Source organism: Clytia hemisphaerica, unplaced genomic scaffold, assembly GCF_902728285.1.
Source record: "Clytia hemisphaerica strain Z4C2 unplaced genomic scaffold, Clytia hemisphaerica genome assembly, whole genome shotgun sequence".
NCBI classification, from domain to species: Eukaryota; Metazoa; Cnidaria; class Hydrozoa; order Leptothecata; family Clytiidae; genus Clytia; species Clytia hemisphaerica.
In genome coordinates, this window is record NW_027103384.1 from 552,304 (window position 1) to 567,788 (window position 15,485).

The window sequence follows — 15,485 nt, forward strand, 5'->3', positions numbered from 1 at the left end:
TGATGAAATTGATCACAAAACTGGCACCAGGGGCAAAGCTGATTTTTACAACCTTGATACTGATGAACTAAAATCTTTAGCTACAAAATTCTATTTAGACAAATACAAAGCTGAAGACGAATAATCTTTGTGTGTGTGTGTGTCTGTGTGTGCGTGTATTGTGTGTGCGTGAACTTAGTGTGTTTTCCCAGGGTGGGAGGGGTGGGTGGTGTAACAGGAAGAACTTTATAGATAAATCTACTCAAAGAAATTGTCATAAAATAAAAGTAAAAATATTTCTTATATTCACTATTTTGTTGTCACTATTAATATTATGATAATCATTTATTCATTTTTTCTTTCGTTCTGTAATAATTTTTCAGTTTCTTCTAGGTTCCCCATTGTATAGAGAAATCTATTTTTTTTTTGTAAGGGGTTATCCTGCTGTGTTGCAGCGAAAATATATCCAATTCAATTCAATTCATCCAACTCCAAGAAGCTCTACAAATACATCAAAAGTAAGAGCTCTGATAATATCTCTGTTGCTCCTCTCAAGAAAGGATAACAAAGAGTAACAAAGTAAGAAGTTCACCTGAGAGCTATCATCCAATATCGCTCACATCAATCTGTTGCAAAGTAATGGAGCATACCGGGTGACCCACGAAAAAGTTCATACATTTTTCTTGAGGCTGAACAAATGTCCCAAAGTGCTTGGAGTTTTGATTTAGAAAGTAGATATCCTAACTTAAAAATTGAGCTATCACTTTTTAAATTTGACCAACTTGTTCTCTACTTATGAGTTTTTACAGTCAAAATTCACTTTTTGGAAAGTGTAAAAAAACATGACCATATCTCAAGAGGTCTTACAGTCAACTGCTCTAACTTGAGACTATCTGACAAAATGTGGGACGGCAATTCAGCCACCATTTCACCGAACCTACAAAGTCATTTGATTTGAGTGCTCTAACTTGGGACTATCTGACAAAATGTGGGACAGCAATTCAGCCACCATTTCACCGAACCTACAAAGTCATTTGATTTGAGTTAATGAACGGTGTATTGTGATAAATACACAATTTCTCTTTCGCACCAAGTACGCTTTTAAATCGAAATATGAAAAAAATCCATAGTGGAACACACGCGAATGTCTTGAACAAAGAAGACCATATTTTAGTGGCAAAACAATGGAGTGTTTGATGTCACTCTCGCAGCAAGATACACACTCGCTATTTGTTAATCCCATCGAGCGATAGGCGGTTAGGCAGCGGGCGTTATCTAATCCTCCAATCGTTGTCCGGTCATTTTGAATGAAAACAAAAAAGTTAAAAAGGGCACGGTGCGTTATCAGTGAAAGTTAGTGTGACATGTTATTACAGAAAGTATGATTGATCAACTTGGTGGAGTTATCAAAACAAATTTGTTGTCAAAGAGATTTAACAGTAAGTGAAAATACAGGCCAGATATCAACAGTCCCATGTTTCGTCCCAAGTTTGAGCAGTTGTTGGTATGTCGTTAAGTTTCATATTATTGTCGTCTAAAGTAAAACTATGTAAACTCTGTAAAACTCTGTAAACTCTGCATGTACTCTGCTCTCTTTTTTTGTTTTTGTTTTTTTTAACCCAGGGGTTAAAATCATTTTTCAGCCTTATCCACCCAGGGGGTCGTAATAAGTAGTAATCAATAGATAATTGATTAATTAAATATCAATTACAATTGATAATCAATAGATGATTAAGGTCTAAAAAATTGTGAGTATCGATGATCTATTATTATAATGTAACAAAGTTCTAGGCGCACGAGGGCCTCTGGAACTGATCGTGATTATCTTTCAAAAAATTTATTCGGCCAGCCCTTAGTGGTAGACATTGTCCCAAAAAGTATACGTGGGCATCTCCAGCAGGAAAACCCAAAGAAAGCTCTTGTTTTGTCATTTCACGGATGGCGTGGATCGGGAAAGGGTTTTGTAGCTGATATAATAGCAGAGCATATATACAGAAAAGGTACACAGAGTATATTCTATACAAAATATATATCTGGGAATGAATTCACACATAAACAGAAGCTTGAACAATAGGGAGAGAGTGAAAGGAGAGATTATTAGTGCAACCAAAGTTTGTGAACGTTCAATATTTATTTTCGATGAAATTGAAAAAAATGCCTACAGGATTGATTGATATTTTGAAAGCTTACATTGATTTTCATCAGAATGTGGATGGTATTGATTATCGTAAAAATATTTTCATTTTAATGGGGAACACTGGTGGTGATGAGATAAACAGGGAAGTATATGAACATTTCAAATCAGGAAAATCAAGACGGGAAATTACTGCCAAGCAAATGGAATACATATTATCTAATGATGCATTCAATAATAAAGGTGGTTTAAATGATGCAAATATTTTGCTTTCAGGATTAATAGACTATTACGTTCCTTTCTTACCTTTAGAAAGAGAACACTTGAAACAGTGTGTACGAGCAGAGTTAAGACGAAGAAATAAGGCTTCAAATGAAGAAGTTGTTAATAATGTAGCCGATGATATGTTTTATTTCCCTGCAAAGAAACCACTATTTGCAGAACATGGATGTAAACAGGTTAATAAAAAGCTGGATAAATACATTGATTACTAAGTATCTTTAAACTGATTTTGGATGGATCATAACATTTCAGTCATTTATACTGTATTTTAAGGTTCAAAACTTTTGGAAACTGAATTTATCAACGCATCACATTTCAATATAATACAAACACACGCTCATACAAACATGGAATCACTATTTCATAATAATTACTGAGTAAGAAAAGCATAAACATTTGACACAACACACTTCCCTTCATGCAGACAAACAGCTTTTAATTCCTTCATAGGAGCTGATATCTTATTGGATTTGTAATTTTACTGGAGTTGTCTTTTAAAAATGTGTATGTTGGATGTTAATGGTTATAACACTGTGTCGTCAAACCAGAAAATTGTCGTTTCTAAAAATTTAGGAAAAATGCATCCATTTGTTTCTATACTACTGTGAAAAGTCGGCACAGAATAAAGGAAGTCTAATCGACTCCTATTTATTTTACTGCTTCTGAAAATCGAAGAAGATCAGCCTAAGAATACGTGATTTAAGACTCGGATTTAAGTTATACTTTTGACGGATGTTCAGCTTGAATAATTGTCTTAAGAAATTAACCTGAATAGACATTAAAAGTGAAGGTACTTTCTCATAGAAATATGCAAATCTGACTCTCATACTTTTTTTAAGTCATAATTCCAATAAAAAAAGTAGCGGATTGAAGATTCGTTAACTTTTTTAGAAAGAGTGAACACTGTGCTATTTGGTGTAATTCTTTTCTGATTTAAATAGATAAAAAAGATAAAGCTTTACTAATAATTCACAAATAAAGAATTATGTTGAAGAAAGTACTAAAATTTTAGAGTTTCTATATGATCAAAATTTTTCACCATAACTCAAAGATATTCAGGAGTGAAATCTACCAAAGTTTGAAAGTAAGATAAAATGAAATTCTTAGAGGTGAAAAATTCGGAATTCCGAAAATTCAAAAGTTTAGGAAACATTATAATTAGAAAAATTCGGAATTCCGAAAAATTGGAAATATTCAGAATTTCGAAAAGTCAGAAGCATTCGGAATTCCGAAAAAATAGTAAAAATTCGGAATTCCGAAAAATAAAAAGATTAGAAATTTCGAAAAAATCATAAAAATTCGGAATTCCGAAAAATAAAAAGATTAGAAATTTTGAAAAAATCATAAAAATTCGGAATTCCGAAAAATCATAAAAACTCGGAATTCCGAAAAAAATGGAAACTGAAAGTGATTTAAATTAACAAGATTCAGATTAAGACGATGTAACTGCAGCAATACCAATATTACTGCTGATAGTTAGGGTATTTACAAAGTATTATCTGATGTGATATATAGGTTGTTGTACTTGAAAGGAGTCTCTTTGAATTCTTCGTGTATTACTTTCTTAAATCCTGTAATTTGCTTTTGGTCTTCATTGAAATCTTTCCAATAATTCACATTAGTCAGCATTTTCTTCAATACTCGTTCAGATGGTGCTTTTATAGCACAGTTTTGTCAGCGCTATTCAGCTGTGAACGTGCGCATGTCCCAACATTTACCTTAAAAAATAAAGAGTTATGTTTCACTTGTACAGTTTCACATCCTTCTAGCATTCAATAGTTTTGTGTGCAATCAAAAAGCTCTCAAAATAAAATAAAACGTCCAGCATTTGCTGTTTGCGCTGCATTCTGAATTCTTTTAAAATTACTAAGGTGTTATAAATATATGCAGTGTGACGAGAAAACTTACAGCATTCATATCTGTTCGTCATCGGCTTGCCATCTCTGGTGTTTGTTATTATTTATTTTCTTGATGGTGGGACAGTGCTTCAGTCGAAGCTCCAGATGGAACTCTGATTGATAGCATTGTAGCATTGCATATCTGATTGTTTTTTCGATAAAAACACAGCTCTGACTACCTCGATGTCATTAAAAAGGCTGAATCCACGAGAGCAGACTTTTTAAACATGCTGGCGCTCTAACCCGCTCTGATATCATATCTTCTTTTGCTTATACTTTTATACGTTCAGTATTTCAGCAACTTTTTTCGTAAATGAAGCCTCATGATTTAAATCATATCTTCTGTTTTTCGAGAAAGAAAAGAAAAAAAAATTTGTCACCTATGATACTTTGAAGTATTTCGGAATGATTTTAAAATTCAATTAAACTAATTGGTTTCTTCGCACAAGCTAATCTTTTCGTGATTCATTGTATTCTTTTGCGAAGGCGTCAAAAATTTCGTTAACAGAGCCTTTTGTTATTAATAAAGAATTTTTAGTTACCCCCTGCCAGTTTGAACTTATATACACATAATAGCTGAGAGGATGATAAAAACAGGGGGTTATTGAGAATTATATTTTTAATCAACTGAAAAAAGAGCTCTTGCTTATCACTATCAGCCACGAAACATTGTTGTGTAGTTGTGATATGAAAATGAATTTCAAGAAAAGATAGCATTTTAGCATTTATAATTTATTTCATATATTCATCTTTTCTAAAGTACTTGTGGTTGTACCGGTTCGTAAATTTGAAAAGATTTTGTCAAGAAAAACCTGATTTCTCTGTTGTAATTCATAAAAAGTTTTTAATCGAGATTTGCAATAAATTTCTTTGAAGAATTTTGACAAACCATGTTCTGACTTTGTTAACTTTTTCTTTGCATTGGCATGATTGCTTGATTGCTGTGTAAAATTGCGTACCCAAACACATCGAGGAAATACATTGTCAAATTTCTTCTGACATTTTGGATACAGCATGAAGTGCAGTGCCACAAATACTAATCATTTGATAATGCTCTTTTTTCGTTACAGCTGATATGTCAACACGCACATCCAAAATGGCCATTTTCGAATTGACTAATACTGTAACCGAAATCGATGTCTGTCCCGATCACCCCTTCTAACGAAAAAAAATCTGGAAGACTTGGAACGATTATGATCAAAGATTCCTCGACGTTAATTACAACCTAGCCAACTCTCGATCGTCGTGTTTCTTGTAAACTCTTGGATATGTAGTGACAATAAAAACGGCGTGTGATGGGTACAAGCTGGCTAATAACAAACAACGATCTTGCTCCACATTTGATTCTTGAATTGTTGGAAATGTTCAAACATTATTACTTAGAAAACTAAGCCTGAACTAATGCACTCTCAAAGGCTGTCAGAATTCTTATGTTAGTACACGTTTTTATAAGAACAATCTATATAAGAACATAAGGCTTCGATGGCCAAAATGTTCAAAACATGCTAAGAACATTTTAAGGGTTTGCGGACTCTAAAACGCCCGATTTCGAAATGGACAAAAATAAACTGGAAATTGGGAAAATAAGAACATATTAAGAATATTTTTAGGCTTTAAAAAATAAGATTATCCAAAGGCTCCAAAATTTTGGATGTTCTTAAAAAAAGAACTTGTACAGGTGTTCTTGAAAGTTAACCTAAATAACCTAAAATTCAAAAGCATGCAAGCTATTATTTTCTAAGATATGAGTGACGTAGCAAAATTCGACTTGAATTCTCTATGCTAAGTGCTAAGGTATAGACAATTTTATGATCCCTGACGACAATGACCAAATTTGTTCGTCAAATTTAGAAAATATGGGAAGTGTTTGGATATTTTGTTATTTCTAGAACAATTTAGAAGCTAATTATACTTTTGAATACTGTTTTATATAAATAGATATCTTATTATATTGTTGAAAAGAGCTACAAGCATATTACTGTCCAAAGATTTCTACAGCATCTTCAAGTGTAGTAATTTTTAATGTTAATCCGGATGTTAATTTTTCGGAATTCCGAATTTTTTATTTTTCGAAATTCCGATTTTTTTATTTTTCGGAATTCCGAATTTTTCGATTTTTCGGAATTCCGAATTGTTTTTTATTTTTCAAAATTCAGAATTATTTTAATTTTTCGGAATTCCGAATTTTACCAGACTTTTCAGAATTTCGAAATTTCTTTTGAAAAATATAACAAGGAATGCTGATTTGTTTTATTTATTTGAATTCTGACCTAAAATTCAAGTTGTTTTCCTTTGGGGGACATTTTAATAGTAAGATCTGCCATCTTAGACTTTGTTTTACTAAAATGTTGTAGATATTCAATTTGGTAAGTAAAATGACAGTTCTTTTTTGTTTTTTCCTAGCCTTTCTTGACTCTCATCGATTCTTAGGAATCAATTGAACAAATTGAAAATTTACTCCGAAAAACTTGCTATTTTAGTAATAGATCCTTGAATCTCGTTTATATTCAGAAAATTAACTGAAACGACAATTTTCTGGTTTGACGACACAGTGTTTTATTTAAAATGTATGTGGCGTTGGTTTGATTTGTGGTGTATTGAGTGGCAATTTTAAAACTATGATTTGATAGTGGTAGATTTCTAGCATCTGTTTTTGAAATTTTTCCATCCAATTGATCTTTGCTATTCATTTTGTCGTATATTTCTCCTTGGGGTTGTTTTTAGGTTCAGTTAGTAAACATTTTCTTTTGAAGAAGTGGAATTTGTTCTTCATCAATAAATCTGTATTGCTTTTTCATGTATAATTATTTAAGCTTACATAAAACCCAAAACAAACTGGGATCATCTTTTTATGTTTAAAATAAACTTAGGCAAATCAGCTTTTCAGAATTTTTTCGTAGTTAACTTGCACGAATTGGCCTATATTCTGGGGAAAATCGTTAATATTATTTGTGGACTTTATTAAAAAGCAGCTTTTGAATAAAATTATAATTTTTGTTATTTTTGGTAGTGATTTTTAACAGTCATTTACATTTTATAGTCAATTTACAAAATTTTTCATAGCTCCTTTTTTATGATTTTCAGACCAAAAGTAGAAATAAAATCTACTGCTAACTTTACGAAACAAGCATTCCTGGAAAAGATCTGAGGTACCTTTCTGCCCCTTTTGGGTCTTCAAATTCAACCATTTGACACTATTATATTATTCTGATTATTTCTTTCTTTTCCTTCATAGCATGAAAAAGAATACTATTTTCGAAGCATTGTTTTTAGTCATTACATGTATACCTTCACTTACGTTAGCAATCGAACCTATCACTGTTGGAATAGCTGTTGTTGCTGGTGGGGGAGCAATTGCAGGTAATTGATTTCAGGAGGAGAGAATTTGTGTTGAAAAACCACCTGTCTGTAATTCTTATATCAAATATAATTTAGGCTGATTCAAGATTGCAAAATGTTTTTTCTTATTAGCCCATTAAATGCCACTTCCATTGTATGAGATTGCTCTTGCTCAATTTCTTTGGTACTTGAATTACTAGCACTGCTACCCATATGCCACCCTGTTTTTTTTTACCCTACCCAAGATTGTCGAGATTGGCATTTCTATCTTAATTTTGGTGTGTACGCACATTTCAAACCAAGGATGGCATTTAAAGTTCTAACCAGACTTCACACATTCATTGACTTTTTGAAACTTCAGGCCTTTGTGAATACTTGTCTCAAAACTCCTGTCAATCCCATTTTGGGGGGGAATAGGGAAGTGTTGTTGGAAGCTCAGGGGAGTTTTTGGAACTGAAGGCAAAAGTGGATTTTCACATTCACTCAAATTATTCTAACAATATTTTTATTTCATATATTGAAAGAGATACACAAGAAGGAAATTAGGCAAAAAATAGTTTTGATAAGGTATTTAAGAAATTTTACATTTCTATTTATTACAGGGAAATGGGCATATTGTCAATTTAAAGAGTGTTGTACTCCAAAGTGGACAAATCATTCTTCACACACAATGACTGATTCATTTCGTGACAATTTGATTGGTCAACATTTAGTGACACACATTGTTGCGAAAAGTATACGAAAACATTTACAGCAGGAAAACCCTAAGAAAGCTCTTGTTTTATCATTTCACGGATGGACTGGTTCAGGGAAAAATTTTGTTGCTGACATAATAGCTAAGCACGTATACAAGAAAGGTGTACAGAGTAAATTCATAACCAAATATATAGCTGGAAATGATTTTCCACATAAAGACGAGTTAAAACAATATAAGGATAGAGTAAAACGAGAGATTGTTGAGAAAACTAAAGCTTGTGACCATTCAATGTTTATTTTTGATGAAATTGAAAAAATGCCTGCTGGATTGATTGATGTTTTGAAAGCATTTATTGATTTCCATCAAGATGTCAACGGTGTTGATTTTCGTAAAAACATATTCATCTTTATTGGTAATACTGGTGGAGATGAAATCAACAAAGAAGTATTCAAACACTTCCGGTCTGGAGAATCGAGACAGGATATTACTTCCAAGCAAATGGAGTTTTTATTATCAATAGACGCTTTCAATAATAATGGTGGACTTAAAGATGCCAATATTTTGCTGGCAGGTTTAGTAGACTTTTTTGTACCATTCCTACCTATGGAAAGAGAACATGTAAAACAATGTGTACGAGCTGAATTAATTCGAAGAAATCATGCATTGAATGAAAAGATTGTGAATGAAGTAGCTAAAGAGATGGATTATTTTCCTAAGAAAAATCCAATGTTTTCAACTACTGGATGCAAGAAAGTTTCTAAAAAGATGGACTTAATTTTGGACTAATTTACACTCACTCACTAATACTGAATTAGTCAACTCTCTTTAATTGGGTCTTCAACGTTCAAGGGACCAGGGTTTTTTATTAGAATTATGTAAAGGTGAATTAGAAAATAGAAAGACTTTTTAAAGAGAGAGGCATTCATTTTTTTTTAATCATATAAGGATTCGAATTAGAGAAAAAGATTCGACTTAGAGAGAGTTTGCTGATTATAATACAAAACCTACTTGACCACTTCTCTTGTCCAACCAAATATTCTCTGTCAAGAACCTTTTTGTTGTCATCTAGAGCTAATGTAAGTTGGTAGGTTTTTTTAAAGAACTTTTAAACTGCTATCTTGCTTAAAAGGATTTTTCGATAATTTTGAATAGGTATAGATATTCTAAGTATTATTTTAACGTATCTATAACAGATCCATTTACGGGTTAAGATAATAAAAAATCAAAATCCAACTGTTTGAATATTTTTACTTTTGTAAATAGTTTTGGATGTAGAAAATTTAAATTTATTCTTCTCTTAATTTATCTTGAGGGTGTGTTTTGTGTATTTACCCTAATGGCATTAGGCATGGCCAATCTCCATTTTAACCTCTTTCGAATTTTTGGCTTGAAAAGCTTTACTCTATTTTTGTCTTCATTTTTGAAATTTCTCCTATCATTTATCATAAAATGCTGTCTAATTTTTAAAACGTAGAAAATCGAGAATAAAAATTCTTAAAAATTGTAAAATGTTATAGCAAAAAGTCAATTTTAGGTGGACATATTTTAGATCTTTATACTATGAGGGTACTTAACTGTAAAGGAACATTTTTACTTAAGATGATATTCTATGGATTACAAAAACTCAGCCCCTTTGTTCCTCCTCTACTTTTTATGATAAAAAGCATGCTGCTACCTTACAAAGTTCCCTTTGTAAGAAGAACACCTACACCTTCTACCAAATTCTTTTAAATTAATAATTCGTTATAATTCTCACTCTATTTTTAGTCAAAAATGAAATTCAACAGTAACCTGGAGAGATGTAAAGTCACTTTCAATAATTACTTAAAAAAGATGATACCTGGACAAAAAATAAACTTGGTTTTTCAATAGAGGATTATACAGTTATCTAAATGTCACCTCGTGGAACCGCAAAAGATTTATTTGGCAAAGATTTTCAGGTAAAGAATATTTTGGATCAATTTGCACTCAATCAAAGTTAAATTGTACCTACAAGTAGGGGGGGGCGTACGGGGTTTGCGATTTCCGAAATACCGGACAGTTTTGCCAAAATTTCCGAAATTCCGTAAAAAATACTTGCAATTCCGATACCGATTTTTGGGGTTTTTTCCCCCGTTTTGACTAATTTTTGATTTTTCATGTATGAATTCCGAAAAAAGGGGATAAAAACTTTATAATACCGAAATTTCGAAGCAAAAATTCACGGGTTTCCGATACCGAAACAATTTCAGAATTCCGAAATACCGAAAGAATTTTGCCTGATTTCCGAAATTCCGAAGAAAAAAGGGTCGATTTCCGCAATTCCGTAAAACCGTACGCCCCCCACCAAGTAGTATATCCAGGCTCAGACATGGACATATCTTCCATCATTTCGAGCGTAAAACTCCTTCTCTTTGGAATATGAGAACTGCTCTTGTTTTGAATATTGAAATTCTCCAGATAAATCGCATGCGCACTGAGGTTTTAACGAAACAATAGAGAGTTTCTTAACCTAAACCAATCAGCTGTGTTTTAAACATTCTTTTATTTGAAATCTCTATTCATAAACATCTTTTGTGAAAGTTGTCTATTATGGTTAAAGCTATTAATAAGCTATTCCCGGTGGGGGCTACTAGTGCCCGCCTAAAGCAGGGTCTATAGACCAAGAGTAAGGCCGAGAAGCCTGGAGCTGATCATTGTGTAGACTAAACATGTGCTATTAAGCATTACTTTGAGCCTATTAACAATGTATTTTCCTGATTTTGGCTTTGTTTGTCTTGAATTTTACGGATTTTCCAGGATTTTCGGAATTTCCTTAAAATTTAGCTTGGGATAAAACATTGAGCATGAAATTTTGGTTTCTAAACGTTTTTTTATAAGAAACAAACGACTAATTTTAATAGATCGTCACTATTTTTGACGTAGATGCATAATCATGTAGGTCCATAAAGGTATCACTTGTTTTAGCTTTGTTTTAAGCCCTCGACATAAAGCATCTCCGAGCTTGTTTTCGAATTTTTGTAGGCTTATTTTTTTTATTTCTTGCCTCTCCTTTTATCATGTTACAAACAATAATAAATCACTAAATTAGTATAAGGTTTGGGTAACTAATCTAGATTATGCGAAATAGGCGTAAGTGACATGGGTGGGGGTTGGAATTTTCTTAGTGGGAAACCTTTAAAAATAAAATACTCATTTCATTTTATTCTTGTTTGTTCTTTATCATGATCATTGTTACAAAACTTAATCTAATCTGCATTTAAATAGCTTTAAATGTCCATGTATCTCCTTTAACTTCTGATCCATTGCAAACAGCATCTACTCTCCATCGGTAGCTACGTCCTTTGGTCAATCTGTAAGGAAGATACGCCACATTGTCATCATTTTCGGTGCTATCAATCAGTCTCATTGTTCCTTTGATGGTACCAAAGAAGACATTGTGTTGATAACAATCTAAAGCATTCAACCACATCAATGCATCTCGATTTTCAGTGATTACCGTCTGGGAGCGATCAACTGGAACAGGGGATGACGCTTTTTCAACCTGTCGTCCAGGAATCCAATAGGTTTTCGAATCTCTGGAATATTCATAAGCTCCAGCATTGATTTGTGCTGTTTTCGATGCAGGTCGTGGTCTGAAATCATGGTTGTCTGGATCCATCAACTCTCGTTTAACATCCATGTTCATTCGGTTGCCTTCAATGATCAAACCCTGCAATGGATATACTTTCCCTTTACCTTTAGGTATTTTTCCGCCATTGGCAACATCAGCAATATTGCCAGTAACGATGGTATGCTCATTGATGACACCAGGGTTTGTGCGGACATACTTCAACACACAGAGCATGCAGCCAGCACCTTGTTTGTCATCATCTTTATCATTCCTCTTGTCAAACACTGTGTTTTGTGTTACCGTATGGTAATCACCTTTCGCCATCAGACCATTACATTTCCAAACAACGTTTCTGGACATGGTACCATTTTCACCAATCTTTGGTGGTTCACCATCAAAACGGAGACCATATTTTGGTTGATCATGAACCCAGTTGTATTCCAGTCTTGAATAATTTTGTGGTTTTCTGGTCAACTGGACACCTGCTCCGTCGTTTTGGATAACTCCCCAGCACTGTTTGGAGATATCATTTAATCTGACTGTTGGATATTTACCAGGTCTGATGGCAACACTTGCTCCATTGTATCTGAATGTGTTACGTTCAAACACATCGTAGATACTGAATGATTTTACTGTAGCTAAACCGCCTCCTCCTTTGACCATATTGGCAGCACACCAATCGTTGTACTCAAACAGGTTATTAGACAGTGTGACATTTCGTCCCCAGTATGATAACGCCAGTCCATCAGATCCTCTGAAAACATTATTGTAGAAGGTGAATTTTCCCCATGTTTCTGGTCTGCCAACTCTGTAAATACCATCAATATCCATCCAATTGATTAAACTGATATCTTGTAACATACGTTTAGAATAAGTATGGAATTCAAATTTCAATGAATCAAAAACCAAGTCGCTTGTCCGGCTCCGTGGCGTCGGTGTTACGGCCTTAACAGCGGTAGCGAAGAAATCCATGTTTTTCAGTGTGATAAATTCACAATTACTGAAAGTGAAGATGTAAGATTGGACTTTTCCTCTCAATTCAACATCGTATGGTTTCTGTCCTTGTGGAGGATACATGTACAACATTTTATCTGTTTTGTTAAAGAACCATTCTTCTTCAGCATCTAAGAGCTCCAACTTGTCTTCCAAGAAGTACCGGCTTCTATCGTGGCTAAAATGGTAATCACCGAAGGTGTCTTTAAAGTTGAATTGATTTTTCCCGGCTCTGTGGTTTTCAACTTTTGCCACAAATGTCTCGAAGCTCCCGATATTCAAGATGGCTAAAGCTCCGGTCATATCGATACCAGTGTCGGCAAGACTTCTTCCTTTGTTAATGATCAGCCCTAAGATGAGATTGTAGGAGTGTTTTTGGATCATTGCGGTTAGTGTGGATTCAAATCGGCATATGAATGTTTCAACCTTAAAAGTTGGGCTAATATTGCGACTAAGCAAAATAAAATCTGATCTTTAAAAATTTTGAGAGTCAGCGATCTCGCGAGTTTTCTTCAAAAATAAATCTCGCGAAGATTAATTCGATAAAAGTATATACTACAGAACTACTCTATTACTCCTCTACTGATTTTTTTCAATATCCTAGTATAGGCCAGTAAAACTGGCGTGTGTAGAGCACTCTTAGAAGGTCAAAACCCTTAAATGATCAGAGTACCTACCTGATCGTGATCCTTCTGCTAGTGTTGGCCACCGTTTTCCATCAAAGATTGTTTTGTCGGACCATTTGGCATTCGGCCATCTTGCATTGGTCATCATGGTTTTACCAAAGAACAATTGCCAAATGGTAGAATCGATCTTCGCGCTAAAGAAGATTATACACGTTTTTTTATAAGAACAAACTATATAATGACATGAAGGCTTCGATATCAAAGATTTTAAGAACAGTTGAGAACATTTTTAAGTCTTTGTGGACTCTAAAACACCCAATTGGATAAAAAAATACTCATAACAACATGTTAAGAACAATTATAGGCTAAAAACTCAAAATATTTCTAAGAACATCCGAAGGTCTCAAAACTTTTAGATGTTCTTATAAAAAACTTGTAATACTCGAAAGTCTATTGGAATAGAATCTTCAGGTAATTTCAATTTCAAACGGAAGAAGATACACGTTGAGGTCTTTTAACTTATGATTGTCAAATCAATATTGTGTTTTATAAATAATTGGAGATCGATTTTTTACCTTTGCCGATCAGCCGGCCAGAAATTTTCATTTTATTTGACTTAGATTCTATTGACACTCTTCTGCCTACCTTACAAAGAATGAAATCAAATTATTGTCGGAAAATTCTAAATGTAAACACACGATTTCAGAGACGCAATTTTTTTTTAACTTGTCCTGATATTAAGTGCTTGCAATCTGCACCTTACCTCCAGATATTTCCATTCTGTTTCCATTTAGTCACATTTTTCAACACCACTGTACCGTCAAGAAGTGGTCGTTCGTCTTTATAACCTCGAATAACGTAAGGCATCTCTTTCGTTCCTTTCAAGTTTTCGATTTTAATCTCCTCATGATATCTTCCTTCGCGAATCTGGCATTCATCACCTTTTCAACAAAAAAATGAAAGAGAAGTCAAAATTAGTAATATTTATCACACGGTACTACAAAGTACAATATAGGATATATTTTTCGAGTTCAGATTTTTCGTCATTCATATTTTCCGGGCCTTAAGGCGAGGATAATTTAGAAAACTCGAGAAAAATATATCCTATATTGTACGAGCAAAAGTGTGATAACTGGTTTATCGTCAACTTGAAAAATATCAGAGAATTAAGAAGAAGAAAATGAACTTTTTTTCCTTTTAGTGCTGGAAAATTATTTTTGGAACAGAGGTACCTTAAAGCCTGATTTCAGCTATATATAGTTATTTTTCCCTTTAGTCTTCCATCAAAGGTTACACCCTCTAGAAGGGTTAAATGGGTTACTGGCCAGGGTGCCTTTTTTAACCTCCACGAGTCCCAGGTAAGGTCGCAAAAACAACAAAATAGAAAAATCAGTCCCTTGTAGGGTGCCTTTTTTGGAAAATTTGGGGAAAATTTGAGAAAATTTGAGAAAACTTCGGAATTTCAGTCCCATTCAGGGTCACTTTTTTCGCAAATTTTGGCAAAATTTTGAAAAAACGAGTCTCAGGTAGGGTCCATTTTTGGAACCTCAGCGGAGCACCCCCGTCGATCGGCAAGGGTAGTACCCCCCCCCCCCGGGCCCCGGTCACAGACCCGACTATGGAGCTGTAAGACAGGGGTGTAAGATAAAAGTCAGGCTCATATGATTTCCACTCACCTGGGTTTTTCAATTTCTTGATACAAGCTTCAATAGTTTCAAATGGTTTGGTCAAAGATCCATGTCTCAAACCTGCGACCTTCTTTTTATTATCAACAATAAAAACTCTGGCACAGGCGAGCTGTACAACAGCTACTAGAAGTAATAGCCGAAACATTACCACAATTCTTTCAACTAACAAGATTAAAATCTTCAATTCTCGACTGCCTTTATATACTTGAAGTTTTTTCCTACCTCACCTCCTGAAAATGTAGCGAACTGTTGTCAAC

The 15,485-nt window shown here is 33.8% G+C and overlaps 3 protein-coding genes across 3 annotated transcripts; 2 read left to right on the forward strand and 1 right to left on the reverse strand.

Moving 5' to 3' along the window:
• Positions 1-1,453: 1,453 nt before the first annotated feature.
• Positions 1,454-3,568, forward strand: LOC136824806 (torsin-1B-like). Its single transcript, XM_067080783.1, is given in 4 exon segments — positions 1,454-1,467; positions 1,765-2,049; positions 2,051-2,129; positions 2,131-3,568. Coding segments are annotated over 4 exon segments (855 nt in total). The 3' UTR covers positions 2,608-3,568.
• A 3,960-nt stretch (positions 3,569-7,528) lies between these two features.
• LOC136824801 (torsin-1A-like) lies at positions 7,529-9,630 on the forward strand. The gene is made up of 2 exons (XM_067080778.1): positions 7,529-7,653; positions 8,235-9,630. The coding sequence occupies exons 1-2, from the start codon at positions 7,530-7,532 to the stop codon at positions 9,113-9,115; spliced, it is 1,005 nt and encodes a 334-aa protein (XP_066936879.1). The 5' UTR covers position 7,529; the 3' UTR covers positions 9,116-9,630.
• Positions 9,631-11,503: 1,873 nt separating this feature from the next.
• Positions 11,504-15,412, reverse strand: LOC136824802 (uncharacterized). The gene is made up of 4 exons (XM_067080779.1): positions 15,217-15,412; positions 14,304-14,481; positions 13,592-13,734; positions 11,504-13,264 (listed from the first exon to the last, which is right to left on the reverse strand). The coding sequence occupies exons 1-4, from the start codon at positions 15,371-15,373 to the stop codon at positions 11,568-11,570; spliced, it is 2,175 nt and encodes a 724-aa protein (XP_066936880.1). The 5' UTR covers positions 15,374-15,412; the 3' UTR covers positions 11,504-11,567.
• Between the last annotated feature and the right edge of the window lie 73 nt (positions 15,413-15,485).